We start from the raw sequence: 19082 nt of genomic DNA, 5'->3' as shown, positions 1-19082 counted from the left end.
ATCTCTCTCTACCTAGACGACTGGCTTATTCGAGCTTCATCGCGAGACGGTGTCTGGAGGACCTGCCACATGACCATGTCGTTAGCGAAGTCCCTGGGGCTTCTGGTAAACCTCGAAAAGTCGCATTTGACTCCTTCTCAATCTTTAGTCTATCTGGGGATTCAGATGGACTCAGTGGCTTTTCGGGCTTTTCCGTCCCAGGGGCGACAACTTCAATGCTTGGAAAAAGTGGCGACCTTTCTGGGGAAGGAAACATGCTCGGTGAGGGAATGGATGAGTTTGCTGGGGACCATTTCCTCACTGGAGAAGTTTGTTTCTCTGGGAAGGCTGCACCTCAGACCTCTTCAATTCTTCCTAGCCAACAGTTGGAAGAACAAGCAAGATCTGGAGGCGATCTTGTGTTTAACGAGAGAGGTGAAGGATCACCTAAGTTGGTGGTCAGATCCACGGAAGCTCGCAGAAGGGCTCCCTCAAACTTCGGAACCCCGACCTAGTGTTGTTTTCCGACGCGTCGTCCACGGGTTGGGGAGCAACATAGGAGGGAAAGAAGTGTCGGGCACCTGGAGAGGGGAACAGGTGCCCTGGCACATCAATCTGAAAGAGCTGTCAGCGATTTGTAACCTGGCTCTCCGGTTCTTCCAGGAAGAAATATCCGGCAAAGTCATTCAGATCAACTCGGACAACACCACAGCACTGGCATACCTAAGAAATCAAGGGGGAACTCACTCGCCTTCTCTGTTTGCCATCGCAAAGGAACTCCTTTTATGGGCGAAAGCGCAAGAAGTCACTATCCTGACAAGGTTCGTATCAGGAGTACAGAATGGTCGAGCGGACCTTCTCAGTCGACGAGGACAGCTGTTGCCGACAGAGTGGACCCTTCACCAAGAGGTTTGCCAGTCGCTGTGGGACCTGTGGGGTTGTCCGCAGGTGGATGTCTTCGCAACTTCCCCAGGACGAAAAGACTTCAGCTGTATTGCTCCCCAGTTCTGGGACCGGGAGCAGTCGCAGTAGACCGCCCTACTTTGGGAGTTGGTCGGGTCTAGACATATACGCTTTTCCCCCGCTCAAGATCCTCGGGGAAGTGATGAGGAAGTTCGCGGCATCGGAAGGAGCGAGGATGACACTCATCGCCCCTTCTGGCCGGCAGCCGACTGGTTCACAGAAGGTGGATTTGTCCTTCCTGGGTAGACTTTCCGAGGACTCTGCCCTTAAGGAAAGATCTACTCAGACAGCCCCACTTCGAGAGGTACCACAAAAACCTCCCCGCTCTGAGTCTGACTGCGTTCAGACTATCAAGAAGTTGGCCAGAGCGAGGGGTTTTTCAAGACCTGTGGCGAAGGCGATTGCCACCGCAAGGAGGCCCTCCTCAATCGCTCTGTACCAATCGAAGTGGGCTGTCTTCAGATCCTGGTGCAGGAAGAAGGGCATTTCCTCCACCACAACCTCTGTGAGCCAGATAGCTGACTTCCTTCTTTATCTGAGAGAGGAAGTGAAGTTGGCTGTTCCAACTATTAAAGGCTACAGGAGCGTGCTTTCTGTAGTCTTCAGGCACAGAGGACTCGATTTGACTAATAATAGAGACATTCATGATCTCATTAGATCTTTCGAGACTAACAAGGTCATCCAGCCTAAAGTACCCTCGTGGAACTTGGATGTGGTGCTCAAATTTTTTATGTCGAGTCACTTCGAACCGCTTCATTCAGTTTCTTTCAGGAATCTGACGAAGAAAACGATCTTCCTAACCGCTCTGGGGGCGACGGCGAAGAGGGTTAGCGAAATCCAGGCCATTAGCAAGCAGATTGGGTTTTCAGACAGTAATGCGATTTTGTTCTTGAAGTCCCATGTTCTTAGCAAAGAACGAGAATCCTTCCAACCCGCGGCCGAGGACCTTTGAAATCAAAGGGTTGTCAGAAATAGTGGGAAATGAACGTGAGAGATTCCTGTGTCCTGTCAGGGCTCTAAAGTTCTATCTGCAGAGAACTAAAGCTTGCAGAGGTTCGTCTGACAATTTGTGGTGTTCAGTGAGGAAGCCTGATATTCCTATGTCGAAAAACGCACTGGCGTTCTTCATCAGAAGTACGATTAAAGAAGCTCATGATAAGTGCAGTGATAGTGATTTGAAGCTTCTGAAAGTGAAAGCTCACGAGGTGAGAGCTATTGCTACTTCGGTAGCTTTTCACAAAAATATGGCGCTCAAAGATATTTTGAATGCCACATTTTGGAGAAGCAATTCGGTGTTCGCTTCACAACTACCGCGGAGGTGAAAGTGACATACGAAAATTGCTTCTCCCTCGGACCATACATTGCTGCATGGAACACTGTTTTCTTGGGGGCAGGAGGTAACACTCATCCTATTCCTTTAGGGATTAGGGGGTTTTTAACTTGTGTTTTATGGTTGTGGGGTGACCGCCTTGGGGGGGTCTCCCTTCCATTAGCTTAGTTAAGTGGGATACCTTTGGTAAACTAAGCCAGGTGGTGGTATTTTTGTCTCGTTGCCCTCATTAGTATGGTCCATGGTCTAGTCACGTCGTGGTCTCGCCCCTGTTGACAGATCATCTGGAGTGCACCAGCTTCATAGGTCTCTACCTTGCTGGCAACTCTAGTAGCACAAGCAGACTTACGTGGCAGTAATCACGAAGCCAGCTATGCTAACAGGTAAGGAACCAAGATATCAAATATCTGCATATATGTGTTTCCTAAATCCTCTATTCTGTCTCTCCCACCACCAAAGGTGGGATTCAGCTATATATATATCTGACAGGTAAGTTGCATGAACAAAATGATATTGTAATGATACAATTAAGTTTGTTCATACTTACCTGGCAGATATATATAATTAATTACCCGCCCACCTCCCCTCAGGAGACAGTGGAAATAAAAATTATGAATAGAAAATGGGAATGGTTCCTGATACCCGCCTCCCAGCGGCGGGAATGGGTACTAACCACCTGACTCCCACTACGTGTGTCGTAAGTTTTAAATTCTGTCGGTCGTCGGAAATTATCAGCTATATATATATCTGCCAGGTAAGTATGAACAAACTTAATTGTATCATTACAATATCATTTTTATTGTGCTGATTACAACTGCAATCTTGAGTAAGATCAGTAAACGTTACATAATACGCTAACATTGTTCAAATGAGTGCTGGGAAGGCTGGGAAAAATAATGGCTCCGCTGTGCTTACAAACAGCACCCCTCACGTGGGTGCCGCCATATTGGATTTCAAAACTGCCTTGAAAACATATTTTACGAAGACCTCACATGATTATTTTAGTTCGTATGGTGCTTTCATGTATCACATTATGTTGAGGAAACTTGAATCTTTTGAATGGTATGCTTAAAGGTGTAATTGTATTCTTGTTTCACCAATTAAATATCAAGTGAATAAGGCTGATCCATGCGATGACGATGGATCCGCTGCGGCGTTTCCCTCTAGAAACTTACATTTTAATGGCGAATCACAGTTTAAGTTAGCCTAGCCTAATGGCTACTTGGCACAAGAAATTATCGGTTAGGCTACTGTAAAGGAGTTGCCATACGAAGCTGTCATTAATTTTAGGTATAGTGATTTGTAGTTCTAAGCAACAGGTAGGCTATGCACGGACTAGGCTAGGCTAGTATTACCTTGAAATTTGATTTTTCTTACACATTAATGTTGTTGGTAAAGGATTTGTTAGCGTTTATTGTGGGTCAATTTATTATTAACCTCATATCAATTCAACATAGTTGGGGACCCTTTTGGGGGAGGGCGGGGAAACGTCAGGAGAACCGGACTGCTGTGTTGTTACCTACTATAAGGTTTAACAACCTAGTGCACTAGTTTTCGTGTACCACTAATTTGGTACGTGTGATTCTATTCCCAGCAGTTTGTGTATCTATGAGTTTGCATTGAAATTCATTTAACCGGTCGACCAGGAGACCAATTGTCATTTCAGTCTTCACAATGCTGACTGTAGCCATGGTTACTGATTTACTCTAATGAAGATGAAAATAACCACAGATTAACCAACTTTTCTAAACTATTTCCAACCAATCAGCTTCAAGGAATGGTCGTGACATACTAATTAGTAGGCGGGGCTTAGCTGCAAAGCTGGCTGGTCTTTGCTATAGTAGCAAAAACTTGGCAAGGAAATTCTGAATTCCAAACTTAGGCTAGGCCTACTTAACTCTGATTCCACTAACCTAACCTCCCCAGAGAGCCATAAGTCGTAGTCTTTTGTTTAGGGAGGCTTTCATGAGGGTCAGATATGCTGTTTTTTCTTCGAGTACTTAGCCTATTACCACACTTAAAACTCTCCATTACACTAGGTTACCCTTAAATGTTCGCATATAAATTTGAAAGCTGCCATACCATTCTTGTAATACAGGTGAAAAATTTAACAAATCGTAATAAGTAACCAATATTATCTTTAATCATAATCAGAACAGATATGAACTCTAATTATGGTAATTAATTTCAGGAACAGATTAGCCTGGTAGTTTTAAGAGATCATGAAGATAAGAGAGATGTTAAATGTTTATTCATCCATTTCATTAGTCATTTATATTTATCTATCATTGTTTCCTTTATGTAAAATTGTGTTTATTCTCTATATATAAACTGTATTTTTAAAAATATTTTTGGGTGTCTGAAACACATTAATTGGATTTACATTAGTCTTTATGGGAATCTTGTTTTGGATTTTGTAAATTTTGAACTGCGTGGGTAGTTCTGGAACGGATTACGTACGAAAACAGAGGTTCCACTGTATATGCAATAAAACGTATTGTTTTGCTTTTGAGTTTATGAGTTTACGCATTCAGTATATGCAGTCCCTGGTTATCGGCGGACTCAGTTAATGGCAATCTGGTTTTATGGGGGTTGTCTAGCGCCATAAAATCAGCTATTTATGGCACCATAACAAGCCAAGTTTCGGTTATTGGGGACATTAGTTGACCTTAACAGAACAAGTTTCGGTTATCAGCACCATAAGGTGCCGATAATAGAGTTAAGGCGCCATAACATAGCTAAAAGAGGTGCCATTAACTGAAACTCGGCACGATAAACTCCATAAATCTCCAAGTTTTGATTAATGGTGGTTTTCCTCATCAGCACCCCGCCGAAAACTGAACTCCCGCTGACAACCAGGTACTGCCTGTATTCTGATTTAGTGGTCATAGTGATTTAAGCAAACCCCTACAACTTTTATTAGCCAATGATGCATCAAACTGGTTTTAACATTGCTTAGGCAATGGGCTTAAACTGGTTTTTCCACCTCACTTATTTATTTAGCTCTTTGATTTGCATTCTTTTGGAGATAATTTTGTTCTTTCAGGGAGAATTTTATTCCTTCACTTTACGAAGGAAATTCTGTATATATGCTGAAAATTTCTTTGACATTTGTAATGTTTTAAGTTCTTCAGACGTAGAGGTTGTTGCTGATTGCACATTTATATTTGTGTATAGACATGAATCAGCTGTTGCACAGGTTCTTAGGGCACCCTTGGCTTGACTCAAAGAGAGAGAGAGAGGAGAGAGGAGAGATGAGAGGAGAGAACGAGAGAGAGAGAGAGAGGAGAGAGATAAGAGAGAGAGAGAGAGAGCTCATTCCTCCTTCACATTCTTGTGCAGGAGCCTCAAGTTACACTGGAATGGTGTAAGGGTCCAAGGACAGCAAGGGTTTTGTGGTAGAAGTTGAAGAAGAGAACTGATTCGTCATCATCTTTGCTTTCTTTTTCTTGGTGCTTTCCCACGTCTTCAGACTCTGAAACTGATCACAGGTCTCTCCGAGACCCTGCAACACAAGAGAACCAGATGCATGGGTCTCCTCAGATACAACAAGTTAAAGAGTTAACCCGTGTCACCTATACTAGTTCCAGAATTTTGTCCAGACTAGTATGCACCTCTGCCCATGTTTTTTCGGACACTTGGGCTGCGGGAGCAACTGATGGTCGTCCTGTATGCAACTCAGATGCTTGAGTGCACAAACTTCCTAGGAGAATCTTGTCATTCTCAGTACAGTGGACCCCCGTGTATTCGGCGGCGATGGGTACCACCCCCCTCCATGAATAGCTAAAATCCTCACATTTGCTCTGGAGTCGAGGCTAAGAAATGTGGTGGTTTTTTCTCCCGAGTGGAGGTGGATCCTTACACCCTTTATACAAAGTGCCAATGGCGTGAATGTGATTAAATGAACCCATGTGATACCAGTGCCTCCCTGGTCATCAAAGCAGTGGGGAAGGTATGAGGGGAAAGCTTCCAAGGCTTCCTCTGTGGGTTATACACCCTCAATAACCCCTTTGGTGGCCAATCCTTCGTTGTCCTTTCTCCTTTCTCCTTTCTCATAAGCTTCCTCAACTTGCTGGTTCCTCTTCAGGGAGAATCTCTCCCTTTGCTTCTTCGTTTGATTCGTCAAGCGTAGAAGAAGGGGGAGGGATACCAACTCAGAGTTGTTGTACTTAAGAGCTTCTGCTCACTTCGAGGTGATCTTTCCCCCTGGAAGCTATGTAATAGCTTGGTAAGTACTATACTATATAAAACTTTATTGTGTTGTAAAATTGACATTTTTCTTGTTTTCATAATTTTGCTGCTGTCATAAATGCAGGTTGCTGTAAATCAATGCCTCTTTGTACATACAAGTAGATGAGAGAAGCAGGTAAGAATAGGAAAGACAGAAAAAGGTTCTTCTAACTAGGACAGAAGGTAGGTTAGGAGTAATATAATTTCTTATCTTTTCTTCGGCCATTGTGAAAACTATTCTCATGGCACTACCTCTTCTTTACCTGCCATTGAGTATTCATATAATTCATTGGTTTTGCATTGGGGATTGCTCTTTATATGAGTTTTCTGCATTCTTGAGCTGGAGAAAAACATGATCAGTGCTGTTGTGAGGGGCATTGGCTTCCTTGTTAGCACGTCAAGTTCTATGTAACAATTAGCCCTCACAGGTACACACTGTTCTTTTGTGCAGGGGGAAGGTGTGCACCATTTCTCCCTCTGCAAGGATTGTAGTAGCTGGGCTTCTCCTCAGTGGAAGAAGTTTGTTAGGAAGAGAAGGGTGGACAAGAAGCAGTCAGTGACCCCAACAAATCCCTCTGGTTCCTTCCTCTCTCCTTCTGCATTCCTATACCACTGCCTCCTGAGAGTATACTCCCAAACCAGTGTTTCTCAACCTATTTCTGGTGGTGGCCCCCTTCAATCCAATGCAAGTTCTTGTGGCCCCTCCATGCCAACTTTGAGTTCTTGCCCCCCACCCCCCATCTGTTCCTCACCTTAATGCGCCTAAGGAAGTAGGTACAGTGGTACCTCGACATACGAAATTAATTCGTCCAAGGCGGCCTTCATAACGTGAGCTTTTCGTATCTTGAACCGCATTTTACATGTAAATTGCCTAATTTGTTCCAAGCCCTTCTAAAACACCCCAGTAAATTTTATAATAAAGCTAAATTGACCAATAAACAATGAAATACAACAATTTGGACCATTCAATACCTAACTTAATACGTACTACTAATATGTACCTGTAAGTAAAGTGTATTAGTGTACACAGTATACAAGAAATACTGTACATACATACGTACGTATGTAGTAAAATGTGGAACCTTACCTTTCGAGTGAGGCTATCTCTGAAAGTGGTTGACAGAGGTGAGGACTAACGGCCAGAAAATTTGTTACCTAGTACGTACACTTCACTTAACGAAACACATTAAAAATGTCAGGAAACATAAACTAAACTTTACGAAGCACATTAACAAAACCATAACACTCAACTTTACAAAAAAATGATATTGTTATGATACAATAAAGTTTGTTCATACTTACCTGGCAGATATATATATAGCTGTATTTTCTGAAGTCTGACAGAATTTTTAAAAACTTCCGACACACGCAGTGGTCGGCCAGGTGGTTAGTACCCATTCCCGCCGCTGGGAGGCGGGTATCAGGAACCATTCCCATTTTCTATTCATAATTTTTATTTCCACTGTCCCCTGAGGGAGGTGGGTGGGTGGGACTTGATTATATATATCTGCCAGGTAAGTATGAACAAACTTTATTGTATCATAACAATATCATTTTGTTCATGAAACTTACCTGTCAGATATATATATATAGCTGAATCCCACCTTTGGAGGTGGGAAGGGACAGAATAGAAGGATTTTGGGAAACAAATGCATGCAGATGATTTACATCTTGGTTCCACCTGTTAGCATAGCTGGCTTCGTGGTTACTGCCACGTAAGTCTGCTTGTGCTACTAGAGTTGCCAGCGAGGTAGAGACCTATATAGCTGGTGCACTCCAGATGATCTGTCAACAGGGCGAGACCACGACGTGACTAGACCATATTGACCATACCATGAGGGCTAAGAAGTAATAAATAAAATATATATATATATATATATATATATATATCTATATATATATATATATATATATATATATATATATATATATATATATATATATATTATAGATATAGATATATATATATATATATATATATATATATATATAGATATATATATATAGATATATATATATATATATATATATATATATATATAATATATATATATATATAGATATATAAGATATATATATAGATATATATATATATATATATATATATATATATATATAGTATATATATATATATATATATATGTATAGATATATATATAGATATATATATAGATATATATAGATATATATATATATATATATATATATATATATAGATATATATGATAGATATATATATATATATATATATATAGATATATATATATATATATATATATATATATATATATATATTAGATTATATATATATATATATATATATATATATATATATATATATATATATATATATATATATATATATATATATAGATATATATATATATATATATATATATATATATATTATATATCTATATAGTATATATATATATATATATATATATATATATATATATATATATATATATATATATATATATATATATATAGTATATATATATATAAATATATATATATATATATCTCTATATATATATATATAGATATATATATATATAATATATATATATATATATATAATATATATATAGCTAGTATATATATTATCTATATATATATATATATCATATATATATATATATATATATTAGATATATATATCTATATATATATATCTATATATATTATATAGATATATATATATATAGATATATATATATATATATCTATATATATATAGATATATAATATAGATATATATATATATATATATATATATATATATATATATAGATATATATATATATATATATATATAGATATATAGATGATATATATAGATATATAGATAGATATATATATAGTATATATATTATATATATATATATATATATATATATATATATATTATATATATATCTAATATATATATATATATATATATATATATATATATATATATATTATATATCTCTATATATTCTATATATATCTATTAATGTCTATAATATATTAATTATAGATATATATATATATAGCTATATAATAGATATATATAGATTATATATAATATCTATAAGATATGATTATCACTAATGAGATATATATGATATATATATATATATATATATATAGATTATATATATATATTTATATATATTTATATATATATATATATATATATATATATATATATATATATAATATATATATATATATATATATCACCACCTGACCAACCTAGCCAAAGTTAAGGTGTTTTTAACTAAGGCTTAAGAGTTAGAAGTCGCCGTTGTCGGCGACTCAACAACTAAATTAAGAGCTCTTCCTAACCATTTTCTACAGGACAGGATGAGTGGTACTTCTTGCCCCCAAGATTGTGTCTGCAGACATGTATGGCCCTAGCGAGCAGCAGATCTCATATGCCATCTTCACATCTCGCAGGGAGTGTGAAGTGAACACAGAGTTGCTTCGCTAAAACATGGTACTCAGGATGTTGCTGAGTTGCCATGCTCTGTTGAAATGCTTCCGAGGCCGCGCCCTCACCTCGTGAGCATTCAGATAAAAAAGATTTCAAATCTTTGTGCAAACACAATGAAGGAGCATTTTTGAAAGAACTCCTTAACACTAAAGCCAGGGTGTTCTTCGATATGGGCAAGTCTGGTCTTTTTCGGAACACTGCAGATGCCCGAATGACTTTGACTTTCTTGAGTTTTATGTAGATAAAACTTGAGAGACCCGACAGGGCACAGGACTCTCTCTGGCTCCTGCCCACTAACTTGTGCCATCCTTGCTTCCAAGCTCCTGGCCCCAAGGACAAAACGGGTTTCCATTCTTAGGCCACAACGGAAGGCTTAGAGAGCACACCACCTTGTGTTCTCTAAAGCCAAAACTTGTGACGATGGCTTAAAATCTCACTAACCCTCTTTGTCGTATCTAGGGTGGTTAGAAGAAGGCCTTCCTGATCACATGCAAGAAGTTAACAGGTAGGAGAGGTTCGAATGCTTTGACATCAAGAACTTCAGACTACGTCTAAGTTCCATATTGAAAGCTTCGATCTGGACATACACCGTCAGTCCGTCTGATACTAAAGTCAGGTGAGCCGGGACCAAGGTTGACCAAGTCAGACGAATCAAGGACAGCAAGGCTGTACCCTGAAGACCATAAGGCACTATTCTTCGCTGAAGGATGAGTGTCTGGACTGCCTGGGCGATTCAATCTAAGCAAACCTTGGGGGTGTAATCAACGCAACCCAACGTCGTCAGCGGAATCAACTCCTGACTCGAGCTTCTGGTGCCAGGAAGAAAGGAGCGAGGAGCAAAAAGGCGATTCAGTTCGAAGGAAGAATGCCTGACAGTCCAACCTGGTCTCATGTTACACGATCATCGGGGGTGTATAAACGCAACCGACTTCGTCAACAAGAAACTCAGGGCTACTATATGTCGCCTGATCTCGCACGAGTGTCTGACTCCGAGAAAACAGGTGAGACAAAAAGTAGATGGTGAGCGAGTTTCGAGATTCCACAGAACTCAAAGATCGTGAAGGGCTTTGTTGTTTGACAGACGCAAATCTCTGAGCCCAAAGGCCGTCAACAACATATTTGCATATTCTTTAATAGTTGTGACTGCCAGCTTATCCATTCTTCAGACGGAAATGGAAGACGTAATCTTATTCCTGTCAACATCTCGATAGTCTGAACGTAGTCAGACTCAGAGCGGAGAGGTTATAGGTACCTTTCGAGTAGAGTAGACCGACTCTCTCGGAAAAGGTCCTTGGAAGTGAACTAGGAAGTATGTGACCTCTGTGAATCCAGGATCCTGAAGGCCAACATGGGGCGATCAGCGTCATTGTCGCTCCCTGTGACGTCATAAATCCTCTTATTACCTTTCCTAAGCGATTGAAAAAGGGGAAAAGAGACTATCCATCCCCGTTCAATATCATAGGATGGCGTTTAATGGTACCTGAACCCGGAATCGAGAATAAGGGAGCAGAGAAGAAGAAGCCTCTTCGTCTTCAACATATCGAAGAGAAGAATGAAAGGGCATCCCTAAAGTCTACACAACTCTCAACTTACTTCTAAAGAAAGATTCCACTCGGAAGTGAATAGTTGCTGCCGTCGATCGAGACGATTCGTACGGACTTTTGCAATCCTGTAAGAAACCTGTAGAGGATCGTTGCATTCTACGCCTGTTGTTATAATAGGCTCTTTCTCGTAAACTCGAACAAGGACCGAGAGAAGATACTTCTTAAGATATAAGAGAGCTGTGGAATATCAGAGTTGATCCTGGACCACTGGTTCCCAAAAACTCGTTTCGGGAGGAGCTGGAGGGACTACCGAATCGCTTTTTACTTCTTTCAGATTAAGATCCAGGACATCTGAAACCCTATCAGATGTCCCCTGGCACCTTCTTTCTATCACCTCAGGTGATCGACGCACTGAGAGATGTTCAGAATCATTCCTAGATCTAGAATAATATTTCAGTTTCCCGGTAGGAAAAAACTGTCGGTCTGAATTGCAGTCTATTCGGGAAACAAACTTCTTCAGGAAGGAAATGGTCCCCAGCAAGCTCATCCATTCCCTCCCCGAGTATGCTTAACTTCCCTAATAAGGCTGCGCTTTGCCTAAGCAGGAAAGCAAATAAAAGTGCAATGTTGCGGTAGACTCGTAGTTCCATACCGTGCGGTAACGAGCACCTAAAGAATTTAAGAGATAACTCTGTTGAACATAGTAAGGCAAAACGAATGCAACGTTTATTCATTCACGTAAGAAATCCCCTCAATCTTAGGCTAAAGTCTGTGATTGTAGGACAGAGATTACAGTTAGTCAGTCAATTCCCGCAGGAGAGACGTAACCGTCAGCACAGAGATACGGTTAGTCAGTCAATCCCGCAGGAGAGAGAGACGTAACCTACAGCGCATGACAGCGCACGATCTGTTACTGGCTCAGTTGGACTGGAGGACAGACACAGCGTGACAGCAGCAGCCAGCAGCTTACGAACGTCGTCTCTTAACTTTATGTCTGGGTTGCCAGCTACCCTATTCTACGAAGAAAATAGGTCCGTTATTTTTTGAGCAGAAAGACTCTCAAGCTGGTATATTTAAGCGAAACAGAAAACGCTAAATATAGATGCGTTTGTGTCGTCAGAACACTACCATACGACGTAAAAAGATAATCGGAACTCTGGAAGGCTGCAGGGAGTAACGATTAAATGTCCTTAAAATAGACAATAGACCTCGGTCGGTTGCCATCCGAAGAGGTAACTACAGCAAGCGTATATGACTTGAACCAACCAGAAGTAAAATAACGCAAGGCAAAATATGAAATTATATCACAATAAAGTTTGTTCATACTTACCTGGCAGACATATATATAGCTGAATTCGGAAATACAGCTACATACATATCTGACAGGCAAGTTTCATGAACAAAACTTAAGAGAATCGAAGCAGTCAGCTCAAGCTTCTTATGTTATTGGACATAAGCGTTCATTTCTTGTACTAGTCTGCGAATGACGAATGAGAGCTCTTCCGAATCTTGTCAATAAGAGCTTATTCGCTTACGCAATATCAAGTTAATGAGATGTTTGTCAATGAGAACTAACCCATTTACGGGACAAAGAGATATTTTGTCAATGAGGGGATACCCACTTACTTGACAAAACGAAAGTATATTGTCATGGGGGAAAGTCACTGAATTGACAAAACGTAATCCGGAAGTCATCGAGCATTTAATTTTTCCGATTCCCGTCTCAAACGAGGAAGGGGCAAGAATCCTGTTAAGAGACTGGGCTTACGGCAGGTAGAACGACGATGATCAATTCGGCAGCGTAGTCCCGACTACGAAACAACAAAAAATCTAGCATCTGAAAAAACCCTTTCAGATGGGCTAAAAAGCTTGCAAAATTATCCTGGGAAGAGGAAGAAACTCTCCAACCAGCTTCCTCTCCCGTATCACAACTAATGCCTGCTAAAGCTTAAAATTTATTGGCAGTATGGCAAAGGAAGTCCTGCCTTGCGCTTTCCTGAAGAGCGTCCTTTTGATGAGTGCCATTGCAAGAATCCTACTGAACGTTGCCGAGAGTCCTGACGTGCAGGACATCGAGCCTTACATAACCCGTAACTGCCTTATCGCAAAGTCTTGACTGCGGTAGTGGCAACTTAAATTTATTGGCAGAATGGCAAAGGTTGCGGTAGAGCAAACGAGATCTTCCCTTGAGCTTTCCTTAACTCCATCCACCTATGCGAAAAGCAATATTAATTGACAGAGACCTCTTGAATTCAACGAAACCCGAGTTTCTTTGCTGGGTTTTAGGTTCCGCAAGAAGAAGTTGTCTGTTCACATTTAAGCTTCCTCCGAAGCACTGCCTACTTCACATTCTTTGCAGGTGAGGTAGAAGGTATCACCGAAGGTAGAGGTAAAAATTCTTTAGGCCCAAATCTGAAACAAGAGCTTGAAGAGTTCAACAGAAACGTTCAGCCAGGCGACACACCTGGCGTGCGCTGGTGCACGCTCGGCGTCCACTGGAGCGCGCTCGGCGTCCACTGGCGCGCGCGCTCGGCGTCCACTGGCGCGCGCCTGGAGTCCATCCGAGCGTCCTGGGCGTCCGCTCTCAAAAGCTTCCTGCTACTATGACTTCTTTTACGTATTTCTCGGTGGAAAGACGGACACGAGTTCAGGCGACGTTCGCCTTCTTACTTCTCACTGAAACGCATAACGAGAGAGAGAGAGAGAGGACGTGAAGCGTCCTCTTCTATAAAGCTTCTATTTAGAGGGCGCTAGTCCTTCCGAAAGCTCCAACCCCTGCACGGGGAGGACGCTTCGGAGGACGAGAAGCAATCTTTCAGGATTCGTGCACGCGCACGCACTTTGGCAGTCTGGGGGATTTTCATCAGAAAACTGCCGAAGGCCACGCCAGATCGGTGGGGGTTCCTTGTAACCCTCCTTAGGCTTTCGACATGCTCCCTCGCCCGGGTCCTGGGAGTCAAGCAGAGGTCCCGGCCTAGAGGCGAAAACGAGGCCGATCTGACGCACCCTCCCACTACACAAGGGGTATCACTGCACTTCTGCACTTCACTTTTACTCTCTAAAGCAAGCACTTTCGATTCTAAGTTACGAATCGAAAGAGTATCAGAGAAAGGGCAATTCCTCTACAGACACTGCTTAGGGCCCGAAGGCAACACTGCAGGGTTAGGAGTAACAATTACAGAAGTAGCACTTCACAGCAATGAAGGAGAGCGAGCACCTCTCGTAGACATATTCATAGCCCGTAGGCCATACTACAGGGTTAGGCAAAATAAAGTCTACAGGAAGGTTAGCAGGTTCACTACCCTGACTTTTGTTACTGATTAATTGCGTACATACGAATCATAAACGTCTTCCTTACGGAATTAGACATGTTTACTGATTAATTGCGTACATACGAATCATACGTCTTCCTTACGGAATAGACAAAGTCTCACATTCCTTACATGAACAAATCTCAAAAAACAAAGGAAGCAAGACCCATACCCCTCGTACATACCAAGTGCGGATCTACCGAAGCTTTCGGTAGCCACACCCTATCTTTGCAGACAACCCCGTCTGAAACTAGCCTAACTAGATTCAGATATTTTATGCAAAAATGAATCAAATTCAAATCAATTTAAGATAGCGTATGCCTAGCCACAAATCCCACAAATCCAAGTAAATAAATCAAAAGACAATTAGGATACTTAGCGACAATGAAGTTTCCAAAATCCTAAGACGGAGGTACTGAAAACAGGTGTTTTCAGCACCGGCGACAGAAAAATTATGAATAGAAAATGGGAATGGTTCCTGATACCCGCCTCCCAGCGGCGGGAATGGGTACTAACCACCTGGCCGACCACTGCGTGTGTCGGAAGTTTTTAAAAATTCTGTCGGACTTCAGAAAATACAGCTATATATATATCTGACAGGTAAGTTTCATGAACAAAATTAAAATTAAATATTTTTTGCCTTTTTTATTTTTACATTTTTTTTACTTTTTTATACTTTACGTTTTTTTTACAAAATTTCAATTTCTTCACCACCGAATGGATGCCAGTCCATTTACAGAATTTTTCGAACCACCCATGAGAAGCCTTGAAGTCTGGGGTTGCCGTCGATGTCCCTTCTCCTCCGTCGTCTTTGGCCTCGGCAATCAAATAGCCAAAAATAGCCCTGGCCTTGTGGCAGATTGCCGTCTCAGTTATCGTATCGCCAGCGATTTCTTTGTCCTCAATCCATAGAAGCAGCAGCCTCTCCATCTCATCGTGCACATGGCTCCTCTTGTTGGACAAAATAGTCACGCCTTTGGAAGGTGTAGCTGCTTTGATGGCTTCCTTCTGCATATTGTCGACAGATTTCGGCCGTATTCCTTAGCGATCATACTGAACCGCATGCCAGCTTCATACTTTTTTATTATCTCCATTTTTGTCTGCATAGAAAGCATCCTCTTCTTTCCGTGAACTTCAGGAACTTTCTTGGGACCCATGACTATACTGTACGTAATTAAGTTATGTAGTATACTAATTAAGTTCTCACATAACACGATAAAGTAGTACAACGAAATCACTAACACGAATTTACGTTAACAAAACAAATTCCGCATGCGTACGATAACGCTGGTGCGAAGCAATGGCTGAAGAAGAACGCCTTTACGTAGAGCACGATGGGAGAGATGCTGACCAATAGGAGAGCATCAGGAACCAATGGGAGAGCGGGAGGATGGTGGCGAGTCTACTCAGTTGGCGGCGCGCGAGTTTTAAAATTGTTATCGGTGGTCTGGGCAAATCTCGGGACTTTACAGCAACAACTTTTTGTATTTGCTTTCATAACTCGAATTTTTCGTAAGTTGAGCCTTTCGTATGTCGAGGTACCACTGTATATTAATGGTTCTAGTTTGAATAGTACCATCTACTCAAAACATTAATTTCAGGCATAAATCAAATAACAATATTAATTGGAAAAATATTTTATTTGAATACTTATTTATTTACAAAAGGAATACAAAACAAGGAATACACGTAGGTACAATTAGCTCTATCTTGAAAGGTTTCAGTGGGATCCCTGTGACTGGTGCAGGGCTGCCAACTTGTCAAGGCGATTTCGTGTCTGACAGCAGGTACATCACCCAACTGAAACCAGTCTCAACCAAGTAAGACGTGGGAAAGGCAAGTAAGAGCAACTTCACATCATTCCAGAGTTGTGGGTACTTCTTAAACACATCTTGGTTCATCCACAGCTTCTGGTGTCCTCCACACTTGAACCTTGCTTGAGCTGTTGTGTATCTGAAGTTCAATGAAACTTTCTTGTTGGGTGACATCAACTTCAGATGCATCAGCAATGAAGGGATCCACAAACCAGTGTGGCACAGTCATTTGGAGTAGGTCTGAGAAGCGAGTTTCCATATCATTATGCAACTGCTTCAGATGGTCAACATACACTGCTAGGTCATCATCAAGCAGCTCGGTAGATATAACTGCCAAGGAAGGAAACTGTGCAAACTCCCGTCTTCCAAGGTTCAGCCAGAACAGCTTGAGTTTCCCTTTACATGCAGTAATTGCTCCTTACAGGAAAAATAGGTTGGAGTCATTTCTTTGAAGCTCTGTTCAGAGCATTTAGCTTTTTCAAATATGTCAGACAGGTAGAAGATGTCACTCTTTGCATCAACAAGTTTCTGTCCAAGTTTTGTCCCACTCAAGAAAGAGATACCACTGTCCCAAAGTGCAACAAAACAATGCAGGCAATTACCTTTTGAGAGCCATCTGACTTCAGTGTGCAACAAAAGTCGTTCAAATTCTTCATTGTTCTTTTCACATAATTGCTGAAAGAGGCAATCTCGCAGTGCACTTTTTTTTTTTTTTTTTTTTTTTTTTTTATCAAGTTGACAGCCTTGATAACATGCCCAAATGCTTCATGCAGACTTCCTGCTAAGGTTTTGGCAACCAGGTGCTGCCGGTGAACAACACAGTGCACACAAACGACATTAGCAGCCACTTTCTTTAAGTAAGCACTGAATCCCCGATACCTTCCAATCATGGCAGCAGGATTCTCCTTTAGTGTCTGTCGTTAATTTCAATGCAAAAAGCATTCCTTGACATATATCATTAACATCAAGAAACCTCACAAATGCCATCAGAAGAGCAGAATTATCAGGTAAAGTTGATTCGTCGAGTTGAAGCGAAAAATCATTCACCTGCAGTTTGGAGACTAGTAATTGGTTTTCAACATCAGCTGCCATCTCATCAATACGGCGTGATACTGAGGAGTTGCTGAGAGAGATAACACTAGTTACCTCATGTGGACTCTGATGCATGACTGTTAAAGCACTACAGCCATTGCCGGCATGATAAACAGAATATTCCAAGCATAATAATGATTAATTTCAAAATATTACACATTTATATATTTTGCAGGTCCTAAATTTTCTGCCGTCCCCCATTTTTCAAATTTGGCCGTGTGGCCCCTCAAAAAATCTCATGGCCCCCAAAGGGGCCATATGGCCCACGCTGAGAAACGTGGCTCCCAAACCATGTTGGCTGTGATGCTTAAGAGGTGAAGGAAACCTACCAGTTGCTCTCCTTAGAGGACAAGCTGGTGCTGAGTTTGGTGCCCCCCTAATTGGGCTTCAACTCCAGCACCCTCCTAACCCTCCTTGTTAAGTGAATTTGACAGTCCTTTTAATAGGAATTTGTACATGCAAAAAATATGGCCTGTCTTAAAAATCCCTGGTAGTTCATATTTCACATTGTTCCTGACAACCTGTATGTGTTCTTACCTTCTATTTCTGCTTCCGGCTTCCTTACCTCCTGCAAAGAATAGCGATCCTCTTTTACGGGCGGTTTGGCATATTGGTGGACCCCCTGGTTGCAGGTTTGACAACAAAGTCTCAAGTTCCAGCATCAACCACCCACGTGGGTCTAAGACCAGCGAGATTTGAGATAGCAAGGGAAGAAGTGTACTTGTTCTTTTTCATACTCATCTTCCTCTTTGTACCTGTCTTGTAGTAGGAAAAAGAAGGATCAGAGTAAGGCTTCCATTAAAAGTTTTGTCAGACCTTGTGTGCATTCTCCCCCTCAAAAGAAAGTCTGGTTCATGGTCACCTACTGGTGATAGTTTATCCTCTGGTAGGGCAGGTATGGACCACCTGCATCACCCCACTGCTTCCAACTTTCCCACTCATCCTTTGGGATCATTTGGGGCTAGTTCAATGTCTCTCGGCCTGTACATGCTTGGTCTTGGGTTCTGACATACGAGGCTGCTCAAACAACTCCTCCCCTTGTCCCTTTATGGAGACACCCTGGGAGGAATGTGCAACCTATGTGCTCCTGCATGTGAGATCTGTTGACCCTGTGCATGCACTGGTGGCAGGGTAGGCTCTCCCTGCTTTTCTTCCTGAAGGTCACACTGGGGTGAGTCAGCGCTTCCTTCTTGCTAAGTGCTTGTTTGGTCTTTGGATTGGAAGGCTGCTGAGCCCTTTTGCTCAAGAAACAGGTCTCCTCTGAGCACCTCCATTTCTTATGCATGTGGTTAAATGCATGCTTGTGATGTGTACATGATTGTTCCCCTGTGCCTT

General features: G+C 41.2%; 2 protein-coding genes across 2 annotated transcripts in view; one reads left to right on the top strand and one right to left on the bottom strand.

Annotated features, from left to right (window-relative positions):
• LOC135195037 (BLOC-1-related complex subunit 5-like) overlaps positions 1-19082 on the top strand; it is a 579421-nt gene that overhangs the window by 8632 nt on the left and 551707 nt on the right.
• Positions 16723-17822, bottom strand: LOC135226707 (uncharacterized). The gene is made up of 3 exons (XM_064266414.1): positions 17535-17822; positions 17258-17330; positions 16723-17051 (listed from the first exon to the last, which is right to left on the bottom strand). The coding sequence occupies exons 1-3, from the start codon at positions 17820-17822 to the stop codon at positions 16723-16725; spliced, it is 690 nt and encodes a 229-aa protein (XP_064122484.1).

Source organism: Macrobrachium nipponense, chromosome 15 (genome assembly GCF_015104395.2).
Source record: "Macrobrachium nipponense isolate FS-2020 chromosome 15, ASM1510439v2, whole genome shotgun sequence".
Taxonomy (NCBI): domain Eukaryota; kingdom Metazoa; phylum Arthropoda; class Malacostraca; order Decapoda; family Palaemonidae; genus Macrobrachium; species Macrobrachium nipponense.
The sequence above is the reverse complement of the archived record's forward strand: the minus strand, read 5'-3'. Positions and strand labels throughout refer to the sequence as shown.

What these genes read in the sequence shown, in the direction of transcription:
- LOC135226707 (XM_064266414.1), bottom strand. Translation starts at nt 17,822, where the DNA reads ATGCATCAGAGTCCACATGAGGTAACTAGTGTTATCTCTCTCAGCAAC. An exon ending in CCTGCTGCCATGATTGGAAG is followed by an intron (nt 17,331 to 17,534) that starts GTATCGGGGATT and finishes TGCCTCTTTCAG; the next exon opens with CAATTATGTGAAAAGAACAA. An exon ending in AGTCAGATGGCTCTCAAAAG is followed by an intron (nt 17,052 to 17,257) that starts GTAATTGCCTGC and finishes CTGCATGTAAAG; the next exon opens with GGAAACTCAAGCTGTTCTGG.